This window comes from Chiloscyllium plagiosum, unplaced genomic scaffold (assembly GCF_037043375.1).
Source record: "Chiloscyllium plagiosum isolate Xiang-an unplaced genomic scaffold, Cpla_swu_hap1 HiC_scaffold_9, whole genome shotgun sequence".
NCBI lineage: Eukaryota > Metazoa > Chordata > Chondrichthyes > Orectolobiformes > Hemiscylliidae > Chiloscyllium > Chiloscyllium plagiosum.
Genome location: NW_028270147.1, coordinates 66,319,021 through 66,339,955, shown reverse-complemented (window position 1 = coordinate 66,339,955; position 20,935 = coordinate 66,319,021). Strand labels below are relative to the sequence as shown.

The following is a 20,935-nucleotide window of genomic DNA, read 5'->3' as shown; positions in this document are numbered from 1 at the left end:
TTTATAAGGTCATCCCTCAGCCACCGATGCTCCAGGGAAAACAGCCCTAGTCTATTCAACCTCTCCCTATAACTCAAATCCTCCAACCCTGGAAACATACTTGTCAATCTTTTATGAACCCTTTCAAGTTTCACAACATCCATCTGATAGGAAGGAGACCAGAATTGCATGCAATATTCCAAAGGGGGCCTAACTAACATCCTGTACTCATGTCAGACTTCCAACAACTGCAATATTTTGATTTTATTCAAACATCTGGAGACATGGATTTGAATCCCACTATGACAGATGAAATTTGACTTCAATAAAATCTAGAATCAGAAGCCTATTGTCATCTTTGCAACAATCATCAACTGGTGACCCAATCCATCTGGTTCTCTAATGCCCTTTCGGAAAGATAATCTGTCATCTTTACATGCTCCAGACCCACAGCAAGGTGGTTGCATCTCACCTGTCCTACAAAAAGACCAACCAAACCATCCAGTTGTATCAAACTACTATAAAGTACCAGAAAGAAATAAAACCAGATGATCACCTGCCATTGACATATAGGAATAAAAGAATGACTAGGGTAGGAATAGGTCCAGTCAAGGATAGTAGTGGGAAGTTGCGTGTGGAGTATGAAGAGATTGGGGAGACACTGAATGAATACTTTTCGTCAGTATTCACTCAGGAACAGGACATTGTTGCCGAAGTGAATACTGAGTCACAATTAATTAGAATGGACGGCTTTGAGGTATGTAAGGAAGAGGTGTTGGAAATTCTGGAAAGGGTGAAAATAGATAAGTCCCCTGGGCCTGATAGCATTTATCCTAGGATTCTCTGGGAAGCAAGGGAGGAGATTGCACAGCCATTGGCCTTGATTTTTATGTCTTCGTCGTCAACAGGAATGGAGGATAGCAAATGTGGTTCCCTTGTTCAAGAAGGGGAGTAGAGATAACCCTAGTAACTATAGGCCGGTGAGTCTCACTTCTGTTGTGGGTAAAGTCTTAGAGAGAATTGTAAGGGATAGGATTTATGAACATCTGGATAGGAATAATGTGATCAAGGAAAGTCAGCATGGTTTTGTGAAGGGCAGGTCGTGCCTCACAAACCTTATTGAATTCTTTGAGAAGGTGACTAAGGAGGTAGACGAGGGTAAAGCGGTAGATGTGGCGTATATGGAATTTAGTAAGGCGTTTGATAAGGTTCCCCATGGTAGACTACTGCAAAAAATACGGAGATATGGCATTGAGGGTGAGTTGGAGGTTTGGATTAGGAATTGGCTGGCTGGAAGAAGACAGAGGGTAGTAGTTAATGGTAAAGGTTCATCTTGGAGTGCAGTTACTAGCGGTGTTCTGCAAGGATCTGTTTTGGGACCATTGCTGTTTGTCATTTTTATAAATGACCTGGAGGAGGGGCTTGAAGGTTGGGTGAGCAAGTTTGCGGATGATACGAAAGTCGGTGGAGTTGTTGACAGTGAGGAAGGATGGGTCAGGTTACAGCGGGATATAGATAAGTTGCAGAGCTGGGCAGAATGGTGGCAAATGGAGTTCAATGTAGGTAAGTGTGAGGTGATTCACTTTGGTAAGAGTAACAAAAAGATGGGGTACTGGTCTAATGGTCGGATACTTGGTAGTGTGGATGAGCAGAGGGATCTTGGTGTCCATGTACACAGATCTCTGAAAGTTGCCACCCAAGTAAATAGTGCGGTAATGAAGGCATATGGCGTACTGGCTTTTATTGGTAGAGGAATTGAATTCCGGAGCCCTGAGGTCATGTTGCAGTTGTATAAGACTCTGGTGCGGTTGCATCTGGAGTATTGTGTGCAGTTTTGGTCGCCATACTATAGGAAGGATGTGGAGGCACTGAAACGGGTGCAGAGGAGGTTTACCAGGATGTTGCCTGGTATGGTAGAAAGATCGTATGAGGAAAGGCTGAGGCACTTGGGGCTGTTTTCATTGGAGAAAAGAAGGTTTAGGGGTGACTTGATAGAGGTGTACAAGATGATTAGGGGTTTAGATAGGGTTGACCATGAGAACCTTTTTCCACGAATGGAGTCAGCTATTACGAGGGGGCATAGCTTTAAATTAAGGGGTGGTAGGTATAGGACAGATGTTAGGGGTAGATTCTTTACTCAGCGAGTCGTGAGTTCATGGAATGCCCTGCCAGTAGCACTGGTGGACTCTCCCTCTTTATGGGCATTTAAACGGGCATTGGATAGGCATATGGAGGATAGTGGGCTAGTGTAGGTTAGGTGGGCTTGGATCGGCGCAACATTGAGGGCCAAAGGGCCTGTACTGCGCTGTATTTTTCTATGTTTCTATTGCACACCAGAAATATCAAACACAGCCAAGTTGACCTGCAAAGTCCTCCATGCAAACATGTGGGGGCTCGTGCAAATTTGAAAGATCTGCCCCACAGACTAGACAAGCAACAGCTTGACAGTCATCCTATTAGAATTATACCTCAGGCCATGTCCCAGACAACACCATGGATATGTCCTGTCACACTGGTAGGACAGATCCAGCAGAGGTGGTGCCACAGTGGTGTACAGTAGCGAGGCAGTTGCCCTGGGAGTCCTCAACACTGATTCCAGTCTCCAATAAGTCTCATCGCATCAGGTCAAACATGGAGAAGGAAAACCCCTGCTGAGTAACACCTACCATGCCCCCTTGACTGATTAATCAGTACTCTTTTCCACATTGAAAATTACTTAGGAAAAGCAATGAGTGTGGCAAGACAATGTACTCAGAAGAGGACAGTCACTTTAATGACCATCACCAAGAATGGCTTATTACCACCACTACTTTATCAAGCAGGCTGAATCCTAAAGGACAGGGCTCATGAACTTGGTCTGTGGCAGGTGGTGAGGGATCCAACAAGAGGGAAAATTCTCCTTGACTTAACCCTCAATCTACCTGTCGTAGATATGTACATCCATGACCTTATCAGTGGAGTGATCACTGCACAATCATTGTGGAGACAAAGTTCCATTTTCACATTGAGAATACCCTCCATAGTGCTGCGGGGCACCACCAACATGCTGAATGGAATAGACCTTAAATTGATCTAGTGATCAAAATTGAGCTTTTGTGGGCCATCAGCAGCAGAATTGTTTTCAAACAATCTGAAATCTCAAGAATTGGCCTATGCCCCACACTAGCACTATGATCAATCCTCAAGCCTGAAAATTAGGTATTAATCTGAAGTTAAAACACAGGACTATTTGCACAAAAAAAAGTACAAGAAACATTCAACAGACAAGGTTTTCTAAACGCACAACCAAAGAAGCAGATCTAAACTCTTCTGTCCTTTCACATGTAGTTGTGAATGGTGAACAGTTAAACATCTAACACATGATGGAGGCTTCACAAATATCCTCATCTTCAACAATAGGAGATCCTAGCACATCAGTGCAAAAAAAACAAGGCTAAAGCATTTACATTCATCTTTAGTTAGAAATGCACAGAGGATAATCCATCTCAGCCTCTCGAGGTCCCTGGCTTCAGCCAACTCTATTTTCTCTACTCTATATCAAGAAATGGCACAACATTCCAGTAACAGTACTGAGGAAATTGTGTTCCAGAACTCGTCCCTAGTCAGGCTGTTCCAGTAAAGCTACAAAACTGGCATTTATCCAACAATATGGAAAACTGCTGAGGTACGATATGTGCATAAAACTCAGGTCAGTCAATTACCACCTTATCAATCTATTCTCATCAACCAAGTGATGGAAGGGGTGGTTGACATTGCTATGAAGCAATACTCACTTAGCAATAACCTGCTCAATGCCACTCATTACGGGTTTCACCAGGGTCACTTGGCTCCTGACTTCATGACGGCATTGGTTCAAACATGGACAAAGGGACTGAGGATTCAGACAGATGAGTGGGTGGTGCCCGAGTCTCAACCATCTTTAGCTCTTCATCAATGACCCCCCCAACCTTCTATCATAAGGTCAGGTGCTCCCTGACGACTGCATAATGTTCATCAATCGGAACTTCTCAGCTACTGAGGTAATTGATGTTCATGTATAGCAAGACCTGGAAAACCTCCAGCCTTGGACTGATCAGTAGTAATTAGTGCTAGCCAATGACCATTTTCAAAATAAAAATCTAATCAGTGCCACTTAATATTTAAAGGTATTACATTCTGGAGGTCACTGTTGATCTGAAACAGAACTGGGTCAGGTATGTGAAATACAAGAGCTAAGAAGCAATTCGGGAATTTTGTGACAAATCTCCCTTCTCCCAAATACCTGCCCACTATCTAGAAGGTATAAGTCAAGATACATTTGTCTGGATGAGCATAGCTCCAACAACACCCAGTTGGGGAGGGAGAGGGCTGTGCTGGGAATCAATGTCATGGACAGAAACAAGCTATGGAACCTAACTCCACTTTGTACATTCACTAAAGAGAAAATTTCATTCACTAAAAATCACAATTTTAAGAGTGGAACTAGGAGATTAGGTGAGGAATTAATATGAAGAGACACTGAGGCACAATTCACTGTCCTGTGTGATTGTGCATGGAGATAGTACATGCCCTGATTGATTTAAGTGCAAAACCCCAATCCCAAGGTGGATCAGATTCTAAATAAATAAAATTGAGCAAATAAAGTTTTAATTTTTACAGATTTGCCACACCTAAGTTATGATATTAAGCAAAATGAATAAAACTGACTGCCCATTAATCTAAATTGTACATAATGTTTATCCCAATTTCAATGCAAATTGAAATTTCAAGCCCCTACAGATAAACTTAACCAGTAAATAAAATCTGTGTACCAGCATTTCAGTTCTGGACTGTGCCTACAAATTCTCAGGCCATTCCATACAGATTGGGGCAAAACCCAAGAAACAGATGAGAACAACATTACTTCAGATTCTAAACTCCACAATGTTATAAGGACAAAGCTAATTCCTCCTTCAGCCTTACCTTAACAGCTTGGTTCTTCGTATTAATTGGAGGATTTTTCAGTGCTGCTTGGAGAGCTGCATTCAGATTTCCCGTGCACAGACATTAAGGAATACAACCAATTTCACATTTTACCCATAATGCAGGGCACCAAAAAAAACTAATTCGTCTCTTCTGAACATTAGTCTCAAATATATTATGCCCACCTGAGTATGCAGCCAGAGTTTGATATCTCCTTCAAAAGTTGGCACCTCTGCTATTGCAGTGACACTCCCTCAGTACTGAAGTGTTCGATTTGATTCTTGCGTTCAAGACAAGCCACAGCTGACATAACTAGACCAAGTTCACTCATAACACAGAACAGGAGAGGAACTGGCAATTATTGAAATTGAAAATACGTCAACTAATCAACCTTCCATATACATCAGCTATGAACAATATTTAGCCAAGGAGTGAAATCATATTAGGTAAAGTATTTCAGAAAAGGAAAAGGGATATTGCAAACAAATGAAAGCATTGTGTAACATTTTGTTAAAGTCTTTTAAGTAAACAATGGGCCATTGATTGCTCTGGTAAGACAGCTAAGAGCACATTGTGATGGCCTGAGAGCTAGTGGTAGTAAGGAGAATTCATAGTTTATTTAAAACATCTTTGGAATATGTAATTTCTTTCAAGAATGTTTGAGAAGAACCTTTAAGAATGTGCAGCAATTGCTGAGCAATCCATTATAAATTTAAATAAGAAATATCGTCTGCGTGACTTGGTGAGTTGAGAGCAGTTCCATAAGGAAAGACGTTAACCTAGAATGTAGGCTAAATAGACAGACCTGCAAGTAGGAGAGTTGGAAAGTCAAGGTAATCAGCACCCAGATGTACAATGAGAAAATAGGAAGGACAATACAGAATTTGTCTGAGACTTCAGCAAAGGTCTGTAAACAGTTTTCAGTTTGTCAGCAATTCCAGAACATTTTGGGAAAGGAAAGCTTTAGTGAGCTAAAAGTAGAATCCTAAAAATTGATGCAAATAGCTCGGTCATGCAAAAAAATGGGAGCTTGCTTCAGAGAACCAGATTGTGAATTGGATGTTTTTGGTATTGAAAAGGAACTTAGGGAAACTACATCAAAAGTGATGAGACCCAAATGAGAGAGGACAGACAGAGTGGTGCAGGTGCCTGTAATTACATAGGATGTATCATTGTTGCAAATTAGATCTACCTTTTCATTTATATAACTTACCTGTATGTGTTGCAATTTGTGTGGAAAGAAGAGTTTTTAAAAAAAATGAAATCTTGTTGGCAATTTCTTCGTTGGATGATCATTTGGTAACTACTACATTATATTAATGTAATTTCATTTGATGACTTGACCATTCAGATTTAGGGTTTATATTTCTGAATGTCAGGTTGTAGAATGTGTAAAATGATAATATTGCAGTGAATGAAACAGGACTATCAACTGTGTATCTCTTTAATCAAATAGAAGGACTGTGAGACAAAGAGCAAGATTGAGGTGGAAATGTAAATTAAAGAGGAAATGTAAATTAAAGAGGAAATGTAAATTAAAGAGGAAATGTAAATTAAAGAGGAAATGTAAATTAAAGAGGAAATGTAAATTAAAGAGGATATATTTACTATCAAATCAGAAACAAAGGATAAACAATTGCATTAATGGAAAGGAAATTAAACTTAAAATTTAACATTATTGGTTAATTTTATTGAAGAACTAAAACATGAAAATGCAATCAATCCTTTCAATCATTAACTTTGCATCAAAAAGATGTTTGAAAATAATTAGCACTTAAATATCAAAAGGATAAAAGGCCTGAAATGAATCAACTTTGCTTTCGAGCAAGTGTAAAAAGACTTATTTATTAAAAGCTAAAGAGCTTTATAACCAATAAAATGACACTTTAAGCCAATACCCATCTGTCCCTTGAGTGAATGTCACATGGCATGATTGTGATAGCAAGTATGGGACTTATCTCTGGTGTCCTGATCAATATTTAGCCTTCAATCAACACAAAAGATAGATTATCTGGTCATGATCAGATTGTGATCTTGTTTGTGCAAGATTTCTATATACAAATTGGCTGCCACCTTCCCCACAAACAAGCATAATATCTAACTTAAAAAATAATAATTTGAGATGCTCTCCAGATTGGATGAATACAACATGCTTAAAATGCAAAGGAGCACCAAAGTTAATTTACAACCAATAAAATGACAATTACTGTAACAATTGTGTTCGAGGATAGTATACTCTACGCTGCCTCTCCAAACATGTTAATATACATTAAAGATTCCCTGAATAAGACCTTTTGCCCCCACAACCACTATCAACTGGGCGGACAAGGGCAGCAGTTTCATGGGAACACCACCATCTACGAATTCCCCTCCAATTCATAGATCATCCTGATTTCTGGAACTTCCTTCCTGGCAGCGCTATGGAGTACTTACCCTGCAGGGACTGCATCAGTTCAAGAAAGCACCAATATCCCAAGGATAATAAAGAATCAGCAATAAATGCTGACTAGACATAAATGCTGGCCGTGTCACATGAACAAAGGAAATACAAATTAAGAACAGCAGGCCATTCAGCCCCTTCAGCCTGCTCGCCATTCAATAAGATCATGGTTGATCTGAGAGGAGCCTCAGCTCCACATTTCTGTCTATCACAATAATTTTTATTCTCTCAATAGAGAATTTACATCCAATTTAGATTCATAGAGATGTACAGAAACAGACCTTCTGGTCCAATTCATCCAGACTGACCAGATATCCTAAATTAATCTAGTCCCATTTGCCAGCATTTGGCCAATATCCCTCCAATCCAGTCCTATTCATATACTCATCTGGATGCCTTTTAAATATTGTAATTAAAGCAGTTTATTTCATACATGCATCACCCTCTGCGTGAAAAAGTTGCGCATTTGGGTTTTTTTTTTCTTAAATGCTTCTTCTCTCACCTTGAAGTTATGCCCTCTAGTTTTGGACTCCCCCGGGAAAAAACCTGGTCTATTCACACTATTCACCCACACCCCTCATGATTTTATAAACCTCTACAAGGTCATTCCTCAGCTTCCGAACCTCCAGAGAAAATAGCCCCAGCCTGTTCAGCTTCTCCCGATAGCTCAAACCCTCCAACCCTGGCAGCAACCTTGTAAACCTTTCTGAACCCTTTCAAGTTTCACAACATTGTTCCTATAGCAGGGAGACCAAAATTGCATGCAGTATTCCAAAAATCAATACCCTGTACAGCTGCAACATGACCTCCCAACTCCTATACTTAACTCATAGACCACTAAAGGCAAGCATACCAAACACCTTCTTTGCAATCCTATCTATCTGCAACTCCACTTTCAAGGAATATTTAATGACTCTGCTTCCACCTCAGAGTCATAGTTGTACACACATAAACTGACCCTTCAGTCTAACACGTCCATGTCAACCAAATTTATTAAACTGAATAGTCCCATTTGCCTGTGTTTGGCCAATATCCCTCTAAATCTTCCTTCTTCATTTATCTGTCCAAATATGCTTAAATGTTGTTATTGTACTGGTCTCCACCTGTGCTCTTAATAATGTTTAACTCCAAAATTCAGATGCTATGAATGCTGAAATGAAACAGATGATAATTTCTGACCAAATTTGTATAATTTAGTTCCACATCATTGATAACAGGAATACTTTATTCCCATCTCTATTTATTTGGGCATTTAACATTTGGCCTCCCTTATGGATCTTAGAACATTCATCCCTACTTACTGGCAGCTAGTCTAAAAACAAATGCAACCATTTTGCTGACATTTAGAACCTAAAATACTTCAGATTCTTTGTGAATAATAGTGAGATTATTCTTTTTAAAACTCTCATTGCCAACAGCAATTTAACCTTATCAAGATGAGCGAATGCTGCTCTAAGTTTGGACATAAACACTATCCACAAGGAACCAGTCTTGTTAACTAACATAAACTGACTCACCCAGCAAAGCCACTCATAGTAAAACAAATTGTCATGTCTCTAACCAGAACAGAAGAGATCCACAACAAATATACCTCTTCCTCAGCAATGATACACAGATTGAAGCTGTAAAGCCTGGTGTGGAAACAAACAGACATTAATTCACAGAGGTTACTGGAAAAGCTCAGACCTGAGGAAGGGTCACCAGGCCCGAAATTTAACTTTGTGTTCTCTTCACAAATGCTGCCAGACCTGCTGAGCTTTTCCAGCAATTTTGGTTTCTTATTTACAGCATCCATAGTTCTTTCAGATTTTCAATGTTCATTCACATTTTACCATTTATTAACTTCTCAAACATTCACAGCTTACCACTATGCAATCTGTAAGTAATGAACTGACTGAATAATTTATTACTAAACAAGGTCAGATAACATATGGCACAGAATCAGGCCATTTGGTTCAACTAGACAACAGTTATGCTCCACTCAATTCTCCTTCCATTTTTTGCCATTTAAACCTGTCATCATAATCCTCTATTCCTTTGTCTTTTATATGCAGCTATTCATGCACTCTATCATAGTGAGTGGCACTATACTATGCAGCATACAACTCTCATTATGCTCTGCTACATTTACCCAATACAAATGGCCCATTAACACAGACGTTTAACATCACCAATCAATGTGTACACTGGATTTAATAACTGAATCTTTTTAAAGTCTCAATGAGTTATAGAGTGTATAACTTCCCAACAAACTTTAAACTAAACTTCAGTACTGTTCCTTTATAAAGTTACAAAGTGTTAATTTAGAATCACGGATTCCCTACAGCGCAGAGAGAGGCTATTTAGCCCCTCAAGTCTGCACCAACCCTCCAAAGAGCATTCCTGCCCACACCCTTCCTCCCCCAAACCCAACTAATCCTCTAACTCCACAATTACTAGAGCTAACCCACTGAGCCAATAAAACCTCGACACCATGGGGCAATTTAGCAACACCAATCCACCTAACCTGCACATTTTTGGATTATGGGAAGAAACCCACATGGGCACAGGGAGAATGTGAGCAAACTCCAGTGTCACCCAGGGCTGGAATGAAACCTGGATCCCATGCTCTGAGGCAACAGTGTTAATTTAAATAATCTATCCAAATAGTGTCTCAATGAGACTAACCAATTACCACAGTACATTTCAAAGTTATTCATGGCATACAAAGCACTGAAATATCCTTGATGTACGACAAAAAGCTTTACCAATGCGCACCCTCCACACAATAGTACTAATCTCAGTAATCTTACTTTTGGGATGTGAGGTTGGCAGTTGGATGAAATACAATAAACAATTTAGCAATATTGGGGTAATGTTTAAAAAAGTAAATTAAAGATTTTTAAGGATAACAGATAGCATAGGAATTTCAGATGTGCTGGTTTCTTTCTCAACTCTAGGATTCAGCAAATTTGAATGACATATCTAGAATCTTACATTTAATAGTTTGGAGTTTTAGGTTTGCTGGAAAGAAAATCAACATTTTTAAATTAATAGTGTATATCAAAATGTTATTAGAATTTCAGTTTTGAAATCAAACATTCTTTTTTGGTAAAGGAATGATGGTCATTCAGACCTATGTCAGCTTTGTTTGAGCTCTCCAAGAATTGCTTCCCCATGCACGTTCTCCCCGTGTCTGCGTGGGTTTCCTCCGGGTGCTCGGGTTTCCTCCCACAGTCCAAAGATGTGCGGGTCAGGTGAATCAGCCATGCTAAATTGCCCGTAGTGTTAGGTAAGGGGTAAATGTAGGGGTATGGGTGGGTTGCGCTTCGGCGGGTCGGTTTGGACTTGTTGGGCCGAAGGGCCTGTTTCCACACTGTAATGTAATGTAATGTAATCTAATCTCCATAACCCAGCAAATGCTTCCTTCAGGTATTTTGGTCATTCTCCTTTGAAAGTCTGGTCTAATTTACTTCCTTTGTACCTTCAGGCAATACATTCCAAATGTGCAATTCATCATATGAAAAAAATGTTTCTATTTATCACCTTTGGTTCTTTTGACAATCACAAAATCCATGAGCTCTGGTTAGCAAACCTTCCTGATTTTCTCAAACTCGATGATTTTGAACCCATCAATTAAACTTTGCTCTTGACCCTCTATTATAGCAGCTTAATTAGCTTCTCCAAATAACTAAGATTCCTCATTCCCAACACTATTCTCTCATTGTTCTACATCAGCACTAGAGAGGTGACAACATTTCTAAAACATGATTTTCTCAATTCAGCATTATGGTTGAAGCCAAGCAGGCTTTTGCGCTTTATCGGTAAGGTTGAGGTTTAAATGGCCTGTTCAATTTGCTTGGTATCTTTCAAGATAAATTTACATCCCAATCCCAGGTCTCTGTTCCCTCAAACCCTCTAAAAACTAGGTAATTCAGATGTATCTTGTCACTCTTCTTCCTCAAATGAATCACATCACTACTTCACTCGAGAAAAAGGTTCTTATTTTAAAAGTTGTTCTTAGTTAAATTCTGGCTAGACCCTCACAAACTTCATATTAACATAGAAAGCCGGAAACTGGTTACAGTTAAAAATAAAGAAAATTCAGGCAGTGAAAGCAAGCAGAGAAGTTTCAAATGAGCTCAGAACCACAAGCAGAACCTATAAAAGGGAAGTCATGAGTGATGAACAATAAAAAAACCAATGAGCAACATTACCTGGAATAACAGTATTAATGTGCGGAAGTCACAGTCACCAGCAGTGTAGATGTCTACAGCATTCATTTTGAACACCTCTAACAAATCATACGTTTAACCTTCGGTTGGAAGAGCAACTTCAGCTTCTGCAATTTGTCCACATTACTGAAGTTCCAGTGCAAATTTTGCTGTGCTGAATCTAAAACCTTGACATCATTCTTTAAGCATAATGCTCTGAATTAAACATAATGGTTGTTTATCTAACCAGACTTTTGGACTTATTGGTCATTGCATTGCTCCAGATGGCGAGGCAAATTTCTTAATATTTCAATAATGCACTGTCCAAGCATTTACAAATAAGAATACAATTTCTATTCAGAGCAAGGAAGTAGGGCATTTTAAATCAGGTCTCAGTCCACAAGCCAGGTTATACATACTGCATGGCTCAAATTTGAGGTGACTATATGCCTATGTTCACAGTACCCCAAGACTTATGTAACAAACAGAAACTGGACTTCTGTAAGAAATCAATAATTGCTACTTCCACAGATGAGAAGTTTCAGTTCTGAAAAGAGAATAGGGCTGTGGGGACTATTTTTCTTGGGCAGAAGGCAGCTAAGTGAAAATTTGATAGGATTTTTCAAAATCTTGATGTTTCTTCATGAAGACGACAGAAATTGTTCCACTTGTGAAAAGACCAAGCATCACAGAGTAGATTTTAAAGTGTTTGCAAAAGCAGCAAATGTTGGGTGAGATAAAGCTTTCTCACACAAGAGGTCTGGGTTTGGAAGGCACAGCCTGGAAGTGTGGTGGATGTAGGTTCAATTAAGAAATTCAAGAGTAGTGGATAGTTGTTTAAATAGAAACAATATTCAATGTTATTGGGAAAAGGAAGGAGTTTGACAGTTTAGTCAAAATGCTTAGAAAGCCAGTGTAGATATGATGAGCTCAATAGCCTCCTCTGCACCATAACATGTATTCAAGTTTCCTGTAAATTCATATTTGAATCACAGATTTTTGCTGCTGCTACAGCACAATTTAATAAAGTCACAAGTTGAAACTTCTGTGACAGTAGTGCATTTTTCCTACACTTTCTGCTCAACTCTGCCAAAACGTTTGACTGCAGTAGCCCTCAATTACTGAGCTCATTAGTACTGCCCTCATTTTGTCCCAATCCTTCCAATTTAATCATAACCAGTGAATCTTCAATGTGCCTTCTCTTTTCACACTGCTCTGTTATGATATCACCCAAAAATCTAACTTTAGTCCTTGCTTCTTTCACATCCATGTCTGGTCTTTAGGCAATATCTTCAAAAGATAATGGGTCAGCTTCCATGAATATTCTACACATTCCTCCTCATAGGTTACAATTCTCCCAGGCTTTACATTCACTGTAAGCTTTAAAACTGTCTCCTGCACACCAAGATTTATAGATGATTAATATATCATGAAATGCAACAACCCTGAGATAGGCCCACGGGCAACCCACTACAAACTTTCTTCCAGCCCAAAAAACACCCATTAACTACGACTCAGTCAATTTAGGATCCATGTTGTGACTGTTGTTTTTTGTTCATTACCCATCAATCTCTTCATACTTGTGTTCTTCAGCACTGTAACAGCATCATCTGGAAGTCCACGTATATTGCATCAATAGACTTAGCCTCAACAACTCTGTTACCTCTTCAAAATCTCCAGCAAGTTCGTTAGACATCATTTTCCTGTAACAAATGTGACTATTAATTCCATCGTGAATAATTATTTTTAGATGTTCGCCCAAAGTAAACTGTTCGTCCGGTCCATGATTGCTGGGCTTAGCTTTACAACCTTCTTTGGAGAAGAACAATGTTTGCAATTCTCCAGTCGTCTAGCACCACCCTTGAATCTCAGCATGATTGGAAGATTACTACCAAGGTTTCTGCAATTTCCGCTCCCTTCAATAGTTTTGGATGCATCTCATTTAGTCTGATGCCTTATCAACTTTAAATACTGAGCACATCCAAAACCACCACCTTATCAGTTTTAAACCTTTTAGTGAGCAAGTGTCCTCCCGTGTCACCATGGTCTAAGTTGAACCTGCCCAGTAGATAAAGACAGATGCAAAGTATTCATTTAGCACCTTGGCCATATCTGTTACTTCCATGCATAAAATCCCATTTTGGTTCCCCAACAGCCCTCCAATTCCTTTTGCCACCCTTTTCATACTGATAATGCTTATAAAAGACTTTAGGCTTTCCAAATGTTAGCTGCCAGTCTTCTTTCATAATCTCTCTACTTTTATTTGCTTTTTCACCTCCCTTTTGAACCTTCTGTATTCAGCTTGATTCTCAGCTGCATTTACTAATTGACAGCTGTCATAATGTTTGTTTATTGTACTTTTACTCTGCATTGACCAATGGCATTTTCCATCATCCTAAGCCTTGTGATATAATGATCATAGTCTTCCAAGTGTTACCCCCCACTATCATTTGAGCTATTTAGATTACCTTACTTCCAAAAGCAAGATTAATAGTGCCTCCTTTCTAGAAGTTGATACACTGCTGCAGCTTGTTTAACTAGACATACAATCTAGGAATGCCCGCCCCAATACAACCACAATCCCAATTTATATGCAGGTAACTAAAGCTCCCATTATAACTATGCTATAATATTTATGCCTCTAAATTCCTTGCAGATTTGTTTCTCTACATCCTTCTGACTAATTGGCAATCTGTAGGTTACATCAAGCAATGTAGATACATCTCTCTTATTCTTTAGCTCTAACCAAATCCAATTGGTCTGTGAATCATCTGAAACATCTACCTTTTCTCAGTATTGCAATTAACTGAATTAACCACACCTCTAAACTGAAAAACAGTATTCCCCCAAATACCTTATAATCAGAAATATTTTAAAAACCCAAGCTTATCCTTCCTAGCCTCTTTTCGCTAAATCATAGTCCCATGTGAAAATGGACCTGCAACCCCACCCCAATCTTAATTATATTCCATACATTCACATACATGCAGTGAAACCTTCGCTCAGACAACTCCACATATGACTGACTGCTCTAGTGTTGTCCATATGTCTCTCCCAGCATTCTTGTAGCCTGTTATTACTTTTGAATATTGTCTCCTTGTTAACACACCCCTGCTGGATTAATTTACAACCTCAAAAGCACAAGCAAACCTTCTCACAAGAAACTCAGCCCTGCTTCTGTTCAGATGTAACCCATCTAGCTGTACAGATGCCATCATCTCCAAAGCTAGCTCCAGCATCTCTTTCTAGCCATGCATTAGTGGCTTATTTTCCTCTTTCTGTACACACTTGCATGTGGCACAACAGTAATCCAGAGATTACTACTTTAGAGCTCCTAATTGTTAATTTTCTACCTATATGCCTAAATTTTGATTGTAGAATCATACACAGATTATGATCTATCAAGCCAAGTTTCATTTTGGGATCTGACTTGTAACATAGTATGTGGTTGCTCCCTAAGTTCAACAATGCTGGACAGCAAAAGGAACATGGACAGCATATGAAAGTTTACAAAGAAAAAAGGATTATAATGCTGTTTCTTGTAAGGAACGAGCTTTGAAAGGAAGCAGTATCAGAGGAGAGGGAACTACTCGCTATATCATCTGGCTGGGGTTGTGGTTTGAACCAGGGAAGAAAGCTGATACAGGACAAAGTTTGGCTTAGCGGACAAGCAGAGAATAAACTGCAAAGCAGTTGAATGAATGGTCCTATTCTTACTGACAAGGAAATTCATCTGCAATCATTGATGTGGCAAAGGTTTAAACTGATGGTTAATAATGAAGGAAAGCTAGGGACTACCTTGGATACGTTAATGGATAAGTCTTAGTGAGATCAGTAGAAAAGCTAGCTCCAGCACAAGTACAAACGGACAAAATTCTACAGCTAAATTACCAATATGGCGAATCAACATAGAAAAGGAATACAAAAAACAAAGGATCTAGATACTGGCAATATGAAGACATAACCTATATATCAAAACAGTGATGTGCAAGTGTGACACTTCTCTATTTTCAATTGGTTGGACTGGAGCTGAAGATCTTGTCAAGGCTGAAAACCCATCACAGTTATCTTGTACTAGATATACGCAACCAGGAAATGCTGGAATTTGAAGGAGCTAATTTGACATTATGGGAAAAAACCAATTCAATGTTAACATATAAGCACGATACTGCAAATGCTGGAATTCTTAAATAATGGTATTCCAAAGGACAGTCCTACAGTACTCGAGATATTAATTGCTTCTTTCACACGGAGGCTGTCAGGCCTGTTGAGTTATTCCAGCATGTCCTGTTTATACTCAAACCAAGTCAATGCCAACTGCATTCTGTGAACTAAGATAGTACTGGACAAGACTTCCCAAGTAACTCAACCAGAAGTCCTAACTTTATGAAACCCAGTGAATATGACAAACTCTGATTTCTACACATTCCACTGCAAATCATCTGTTACCATTCCATTTCGCAGATGCTAAATGATTTGAATGTTTCTAGCATCTTCTGTTTTAAAATTGTATTTCCAACACCTACAAGACTGCGTTTTCATTTACCACAAATTCAAGCTTGGGTGTCAAACATATCACAGTAAACAAGATTAATCTTTTGAAAGCCTCAACATGACACAGCTGTTATCAATAAAGGTAAGTAAAACATTCATTTGAAATGTTGAATCATTTCTCTTCTTTTAAATAATCAATGTAATTTTTTTAGTAAAGCCTTTGTTACTTAAAAAGGTTTTATTCAAGATTTTACTTAAATAGATATAAATTTTAATAAAAACTTATGGGAACAGAGACAGATTTGTGTCTTTTTTTTATAATCCTTTAACAAAACCCCAGGGTTCTGGGCTTGTTGAGAGGCTGACTATTTTCCACATAAATAATACACAAAAAAAGACATTTCTTCTTTTGCACTGGAGTAAGTTACTAAAATATTTTAATTAGCTTCAACTTGAAAAAAGACAACACTGCAACTAAGGTTTCCTGATGATTGAATTGACATTAGCACACCCATGTCTTGTTAAACCTCAAGACCAACTTCAATATACATCAACACTACCTAGTTCCAGTTTCACATCACTCCCTTAACTCTGGCCCTAACATTCTTGATACAATCATTTGTACCTTTATGGTCCTAAACCTGACACCTCCATCCTCGGCTCCCTCCAATTTCACATCTATAGAGCATGACATCATTTAAAAACATGTTAATGATATCCAGTTCCCTTTAATTATCACCTCCCTCATGCTTCACATTCTCAATTTATACTTAATGGCTCCAAAGATTATGGCCTCAAAGCCATCGTGTGCCACAATCACCTTTCAATGACCGCATGCCTGTTTATGGGCACAGTCTGAAGCTAAATAGTTCACAACTTTGGCATTCTATATGACCCTGATCTGAACTTCTGATCCCGTATCATCTCACCAAAACATGCTTGTAACATCACGTCATAAACATGCCTCAATTCATCTACTACTGAAATCTGGATAATGCATTTGTTGGTTGTATATTTATTCCAAATCCTTCCACATTGGTGAGCTTCCCTTGTTGCACTGCCTTCAAACTTGAGCTCAACAAAAACACAACTGCCCATTTCCTAACTCATACTAAGTCCCATTTACTCATCACCAGTTTTGAACTTAGAATGACTTCCATTCAGGCATCACCAATTTTAAAAGTCTTATTCTTGTTTTCAATTTCATCCATAGACATGCCCCTTACCCTTTTCCAGTTCAACAATCCTATCGTGTCTCTTACTCATTCCCGATTTTCACTGCTTTACCTCTCGCAATCATGAGTTCAGACTCCAGAAATTGAAACACCACTCTCTCCCCTTGTCTTTAGTTCTTCCTTTAAAATGTTGTTTGATGCCTGCCACACAGAACAAGCTTTTATATTTTGTCCTAATAGAGCCATAGAGATGTACAGCATGGAAACAGACACTTAGAACATAGAACATAGAATAATACAGCACAGTACAGGCCCTTCGGCCCTTGATGTTGCGCCGATCCAAGGCCACCTAACCTACACTAGCCCACTATCCTCCATATGCCTATCCAATGCCCGCTTAAATGCCCATGAGGGAGAGTCCACCACTGCTACTGGCAGGGCATTCCATGAACTCACGACTTGCTGAGTAAAGAACCTACCCCTAACATCTGTCCTATACCTACCCCCCCTTAATTTAAAGCTATGCCCCCTTGTAATAGCTGACTCCATACGAGGAAAAAGATTCTCACTGTCGACTTTATCTAAACCCCTAATCATCTTATACACCTCTATCAAGTCACCCCTAAACCTTCTTTTCTCCAATGAAAACAACCCCAAGTGCCTCAGCCTTTCCTCATATGATCTTTCTACCATACCAGGCAACATCCTGGTAAACCTCCTCTGCACCCGTTCCAGTGCCTCCACGTCCTTCCTATAGTATGGCGACCAAAACTGCACACAATACTCCAGATGTGGCCGCACCAGAGTCTTATACAACTGCAACATGACCTCAATACTCCGGAACTCAATTCCTCTACCAATAAAAGCCAGTACGCCATATGCCTTCTTCACTGCACTATTTACCTGGGTGGCAACTTTCAAAGATTTGTGTACATGGACACCAAGATCCCTCTGCTCATTCACACTACCAAGTATCCGACTGTTAGCCCAGTACCCCTTCTGTCCGACCGGTCCATGCCGACTAGATATCCCAACCCAATCTAGTCCCACCTGCCAGCTTTGACATTGTGTAAAGCACTCTGATATTTTACTTAATGCAACTAGAGCTTGATTTATCTAATGCAATCCTCAACTGTCCCAATTACAACCTCCAAGAATTCCAGCCAACACATATCCAAATCCCATTCTGCATTAAACAGTACACTTCAGTAACAGCAACCCTCCACTAGTATGAAATACTCACTAAAGCAAAACAAAATTCTCATATTTAAACTTCTCCTCGCTGTCCTATGAATTCCCCTGCTCAGTGCGAGGCAGAACTACAACTACCTTAAACTGTCTGGCATCCCGCCCTACTCCGGGGCTGGATCTTAAGTCAGGTCCTTCGCTGAGTGGGCAATCTCTCTGCATGTGTCCCACCCTGGAATGTGATAACTGACTCTGTGCAAATACAAGAGATCCTTGCACCTAATTCTCGCGACTGAAACGAAACATTTCAGAAATAAACGAAACGATCGTATTAACTGCAGAGGTGCGAATAAAGTAGCATTCGGACGGTGTTTAAACTATTGCAATGGAAGTTAAAAAGAACCACGCCCAGAACACAAGAAAATGCAGCGGGTGCAGCCGTCAGAGAGAGAGAGACTTCCTACTGAGTGAATGAGCGGTTCAGAGTCGGTGAGAAAGCGAGCCACCCGGAGTACACAGTGTCGGTACCACTCCCTCCTGGAGTATATCCTCAGGTACCGCTTCTTCCTGAACTGCAGCTGGGGCCTGGAGCCCCGGTACCGCCGCTTCCCCCCTCATCCCCGCCCGCGGCCCGGACTCAGGAAGGATATTGCCTGATGGAAGCGTCCACTTCGGCTTCGTCAGGTCCCAGCTGGTTCTCGCCTCCGTCCTCCTCGTCCACGTAATTGTTCTCGTCGTAGTCATCGACATTAACCCGGCGGAACTTGTCGGTGCTGGTGTTCTTGGACATGTCGCCTGACCGACGGGGACAGACACAAGAGAGCAGCTTCCAACCGTCACTCAGTGAGCTCGAGGCCGCCGCTTCCGCACGGGGCGGTCTAGGGGGAGGGAGACCCGAGCCGCGCCTGCGCACCTCCCCTAAGCGCGTGCACCCCCGTGTGCGCGCACGTCAACCCGAGACCTGTCCAGGTAAACAATGAGACCAGATGTAGATGTGGTGCTGGAAAAGCACAGCAGGTCAGGCAGCATCCGAGGAGCAGGAAAATCGACGTTTTGGACAGGAGCCCTTCATCAGGGATGACTCCAGCCCGACTCGTCGATTTCCTGCTCCTCCGCTGCCTGACCTGCTGTGCTTTCACCCACCATAGAACATAGAACAATACAGGGCAAAACAGGCACCAACCTGTGAACTATTCTCAGTTCATCCCCCTACACTATTCCATCATCACCAATGTGCTTATCCAAGGATTGTTTAAATCTCCCTAATGTGGCTGAGTTAACTACATTGGCAGGTAGGGCATTCCACATCCTTACCACTCTCTGAGTAAAGAACCTGCCTTTGACATCTGTCTTAAGTCTATCACCCATCAATTTGCAGCTGTGCCCCCTCGTACAAGCTGACGTAATCATCCTCGGAAAAAGACTTTCACTGTCTACCCTCTGATCATCTTGTATGTCTCTATCAAATCTCCTCTTAGCCTTCTTCTCTCCAATGAGACCAGACCCAAGTCTCTCAGCCTTTCCTCATAAGTCCTTCCCTCCAGACCAGGTAACATTCTGGTAAATCTCCTCTGCACCTTTTCCAATTCTTCCACATCCTTCCTGAAATATGGCAATCAGAACTGAACACAATATTCCAAGTGTGGCTGCACTAGCGTTTTGTATAGTTGCAGCATGATATTGTGGCTCCGGAACGCACCGTATGCCTTCTTAACAGCATTATCAACCTGGGTGGCAACTTTCAGGGATCTATGTACATGGACTCCAAGATCCCTCTGCACATCAACACGACCAAGAATCTTTCCATTGACCCAGTTCTCTGCCTTCCTGTTATTCTTCCCAAAGTGCATCACCTCACATTTAGCTGCATTGAACTCCATTTGCCACCTCTCAGCCCAATTCTGCAGTTTACCCAAGTCCCCCTGCAACCTGTAACATTCTTCCAAACTGACTTTAGTGTCATCTGCAAATTTACTAAGCCATCCACCTATGCCTGTGCCTAAGTCATTTATAAAAATGACAAACAGCAGTGGTCCCAAAACAGATCCTTGTGATACACCACTAGTAACCGGACTCCAGGCTGAATATTTTCCATCAACCACTACTCGCTGCCTTCTTTCAGAAAGCTAGTTTCTAATCCAAACTGCTAAATCACCCTCAATCCCATGCCTCTGCAATTTCTCCAACAGCCTACCATGTGGAAACTTATCAAAGGCTTTACTGAAGTCCATGTACACCACATCAACTGCCCTACCCTCATCTACGTGCTTGGTCACCTTCTCAAAAAACTCAATGAGATTTGTGAGACACGACCTGCCCTTGACAAAACCATGTTGACTATCTAAAATCAAATTCTTGTTTGCTAGATTATTATAAATCTTATCTCTTATAATCCTTTCCAAAACCTTTCCTACAACAGAAGTAAGGCTCACTTGCCTATAATTACCTGGGTCATCTCTACTACCCTTCTTGAACAAGGGCACAGCATTTGCAATCCTCCAGTCCTCTGGTACTAAACCTGTAGA

At 40.4% G+C, this 20,935-nt stretch overlaps 1 protein-coding gene across 1 annotated transcript in view; it reads right to left on the bottom strand.

The window, feature by feature from the left end:
* Window positions 1–19,285, bottom strand: part of LOC122554458 (actin-related protein 2/3 complex subunit 5-like) — a 29,052-nt gene extending 9,767 nt beyond the window's left edge. Inside the window, exons 1-2 of the mRNA XM_043699522.2 lie at window positions 19,061–19,285; window positions 4,921–4,993 (exon numbers count right to left, since the gene is read on the bottom strand). Coding sequence (XP_043555457.1) covers window positions 4,921–4,993; window positions 19,061–19,200 — 213 coding nt within the window. The 5' untranslated portion in view covers window positions 19,201–19,285. The remainder of the gene's footprint in view (window positions 1–4,920; window positions 4,994–19,060) is intronic.
* Window positions 19,286–20,935: the final 1,650 nt, after the last annotated feature.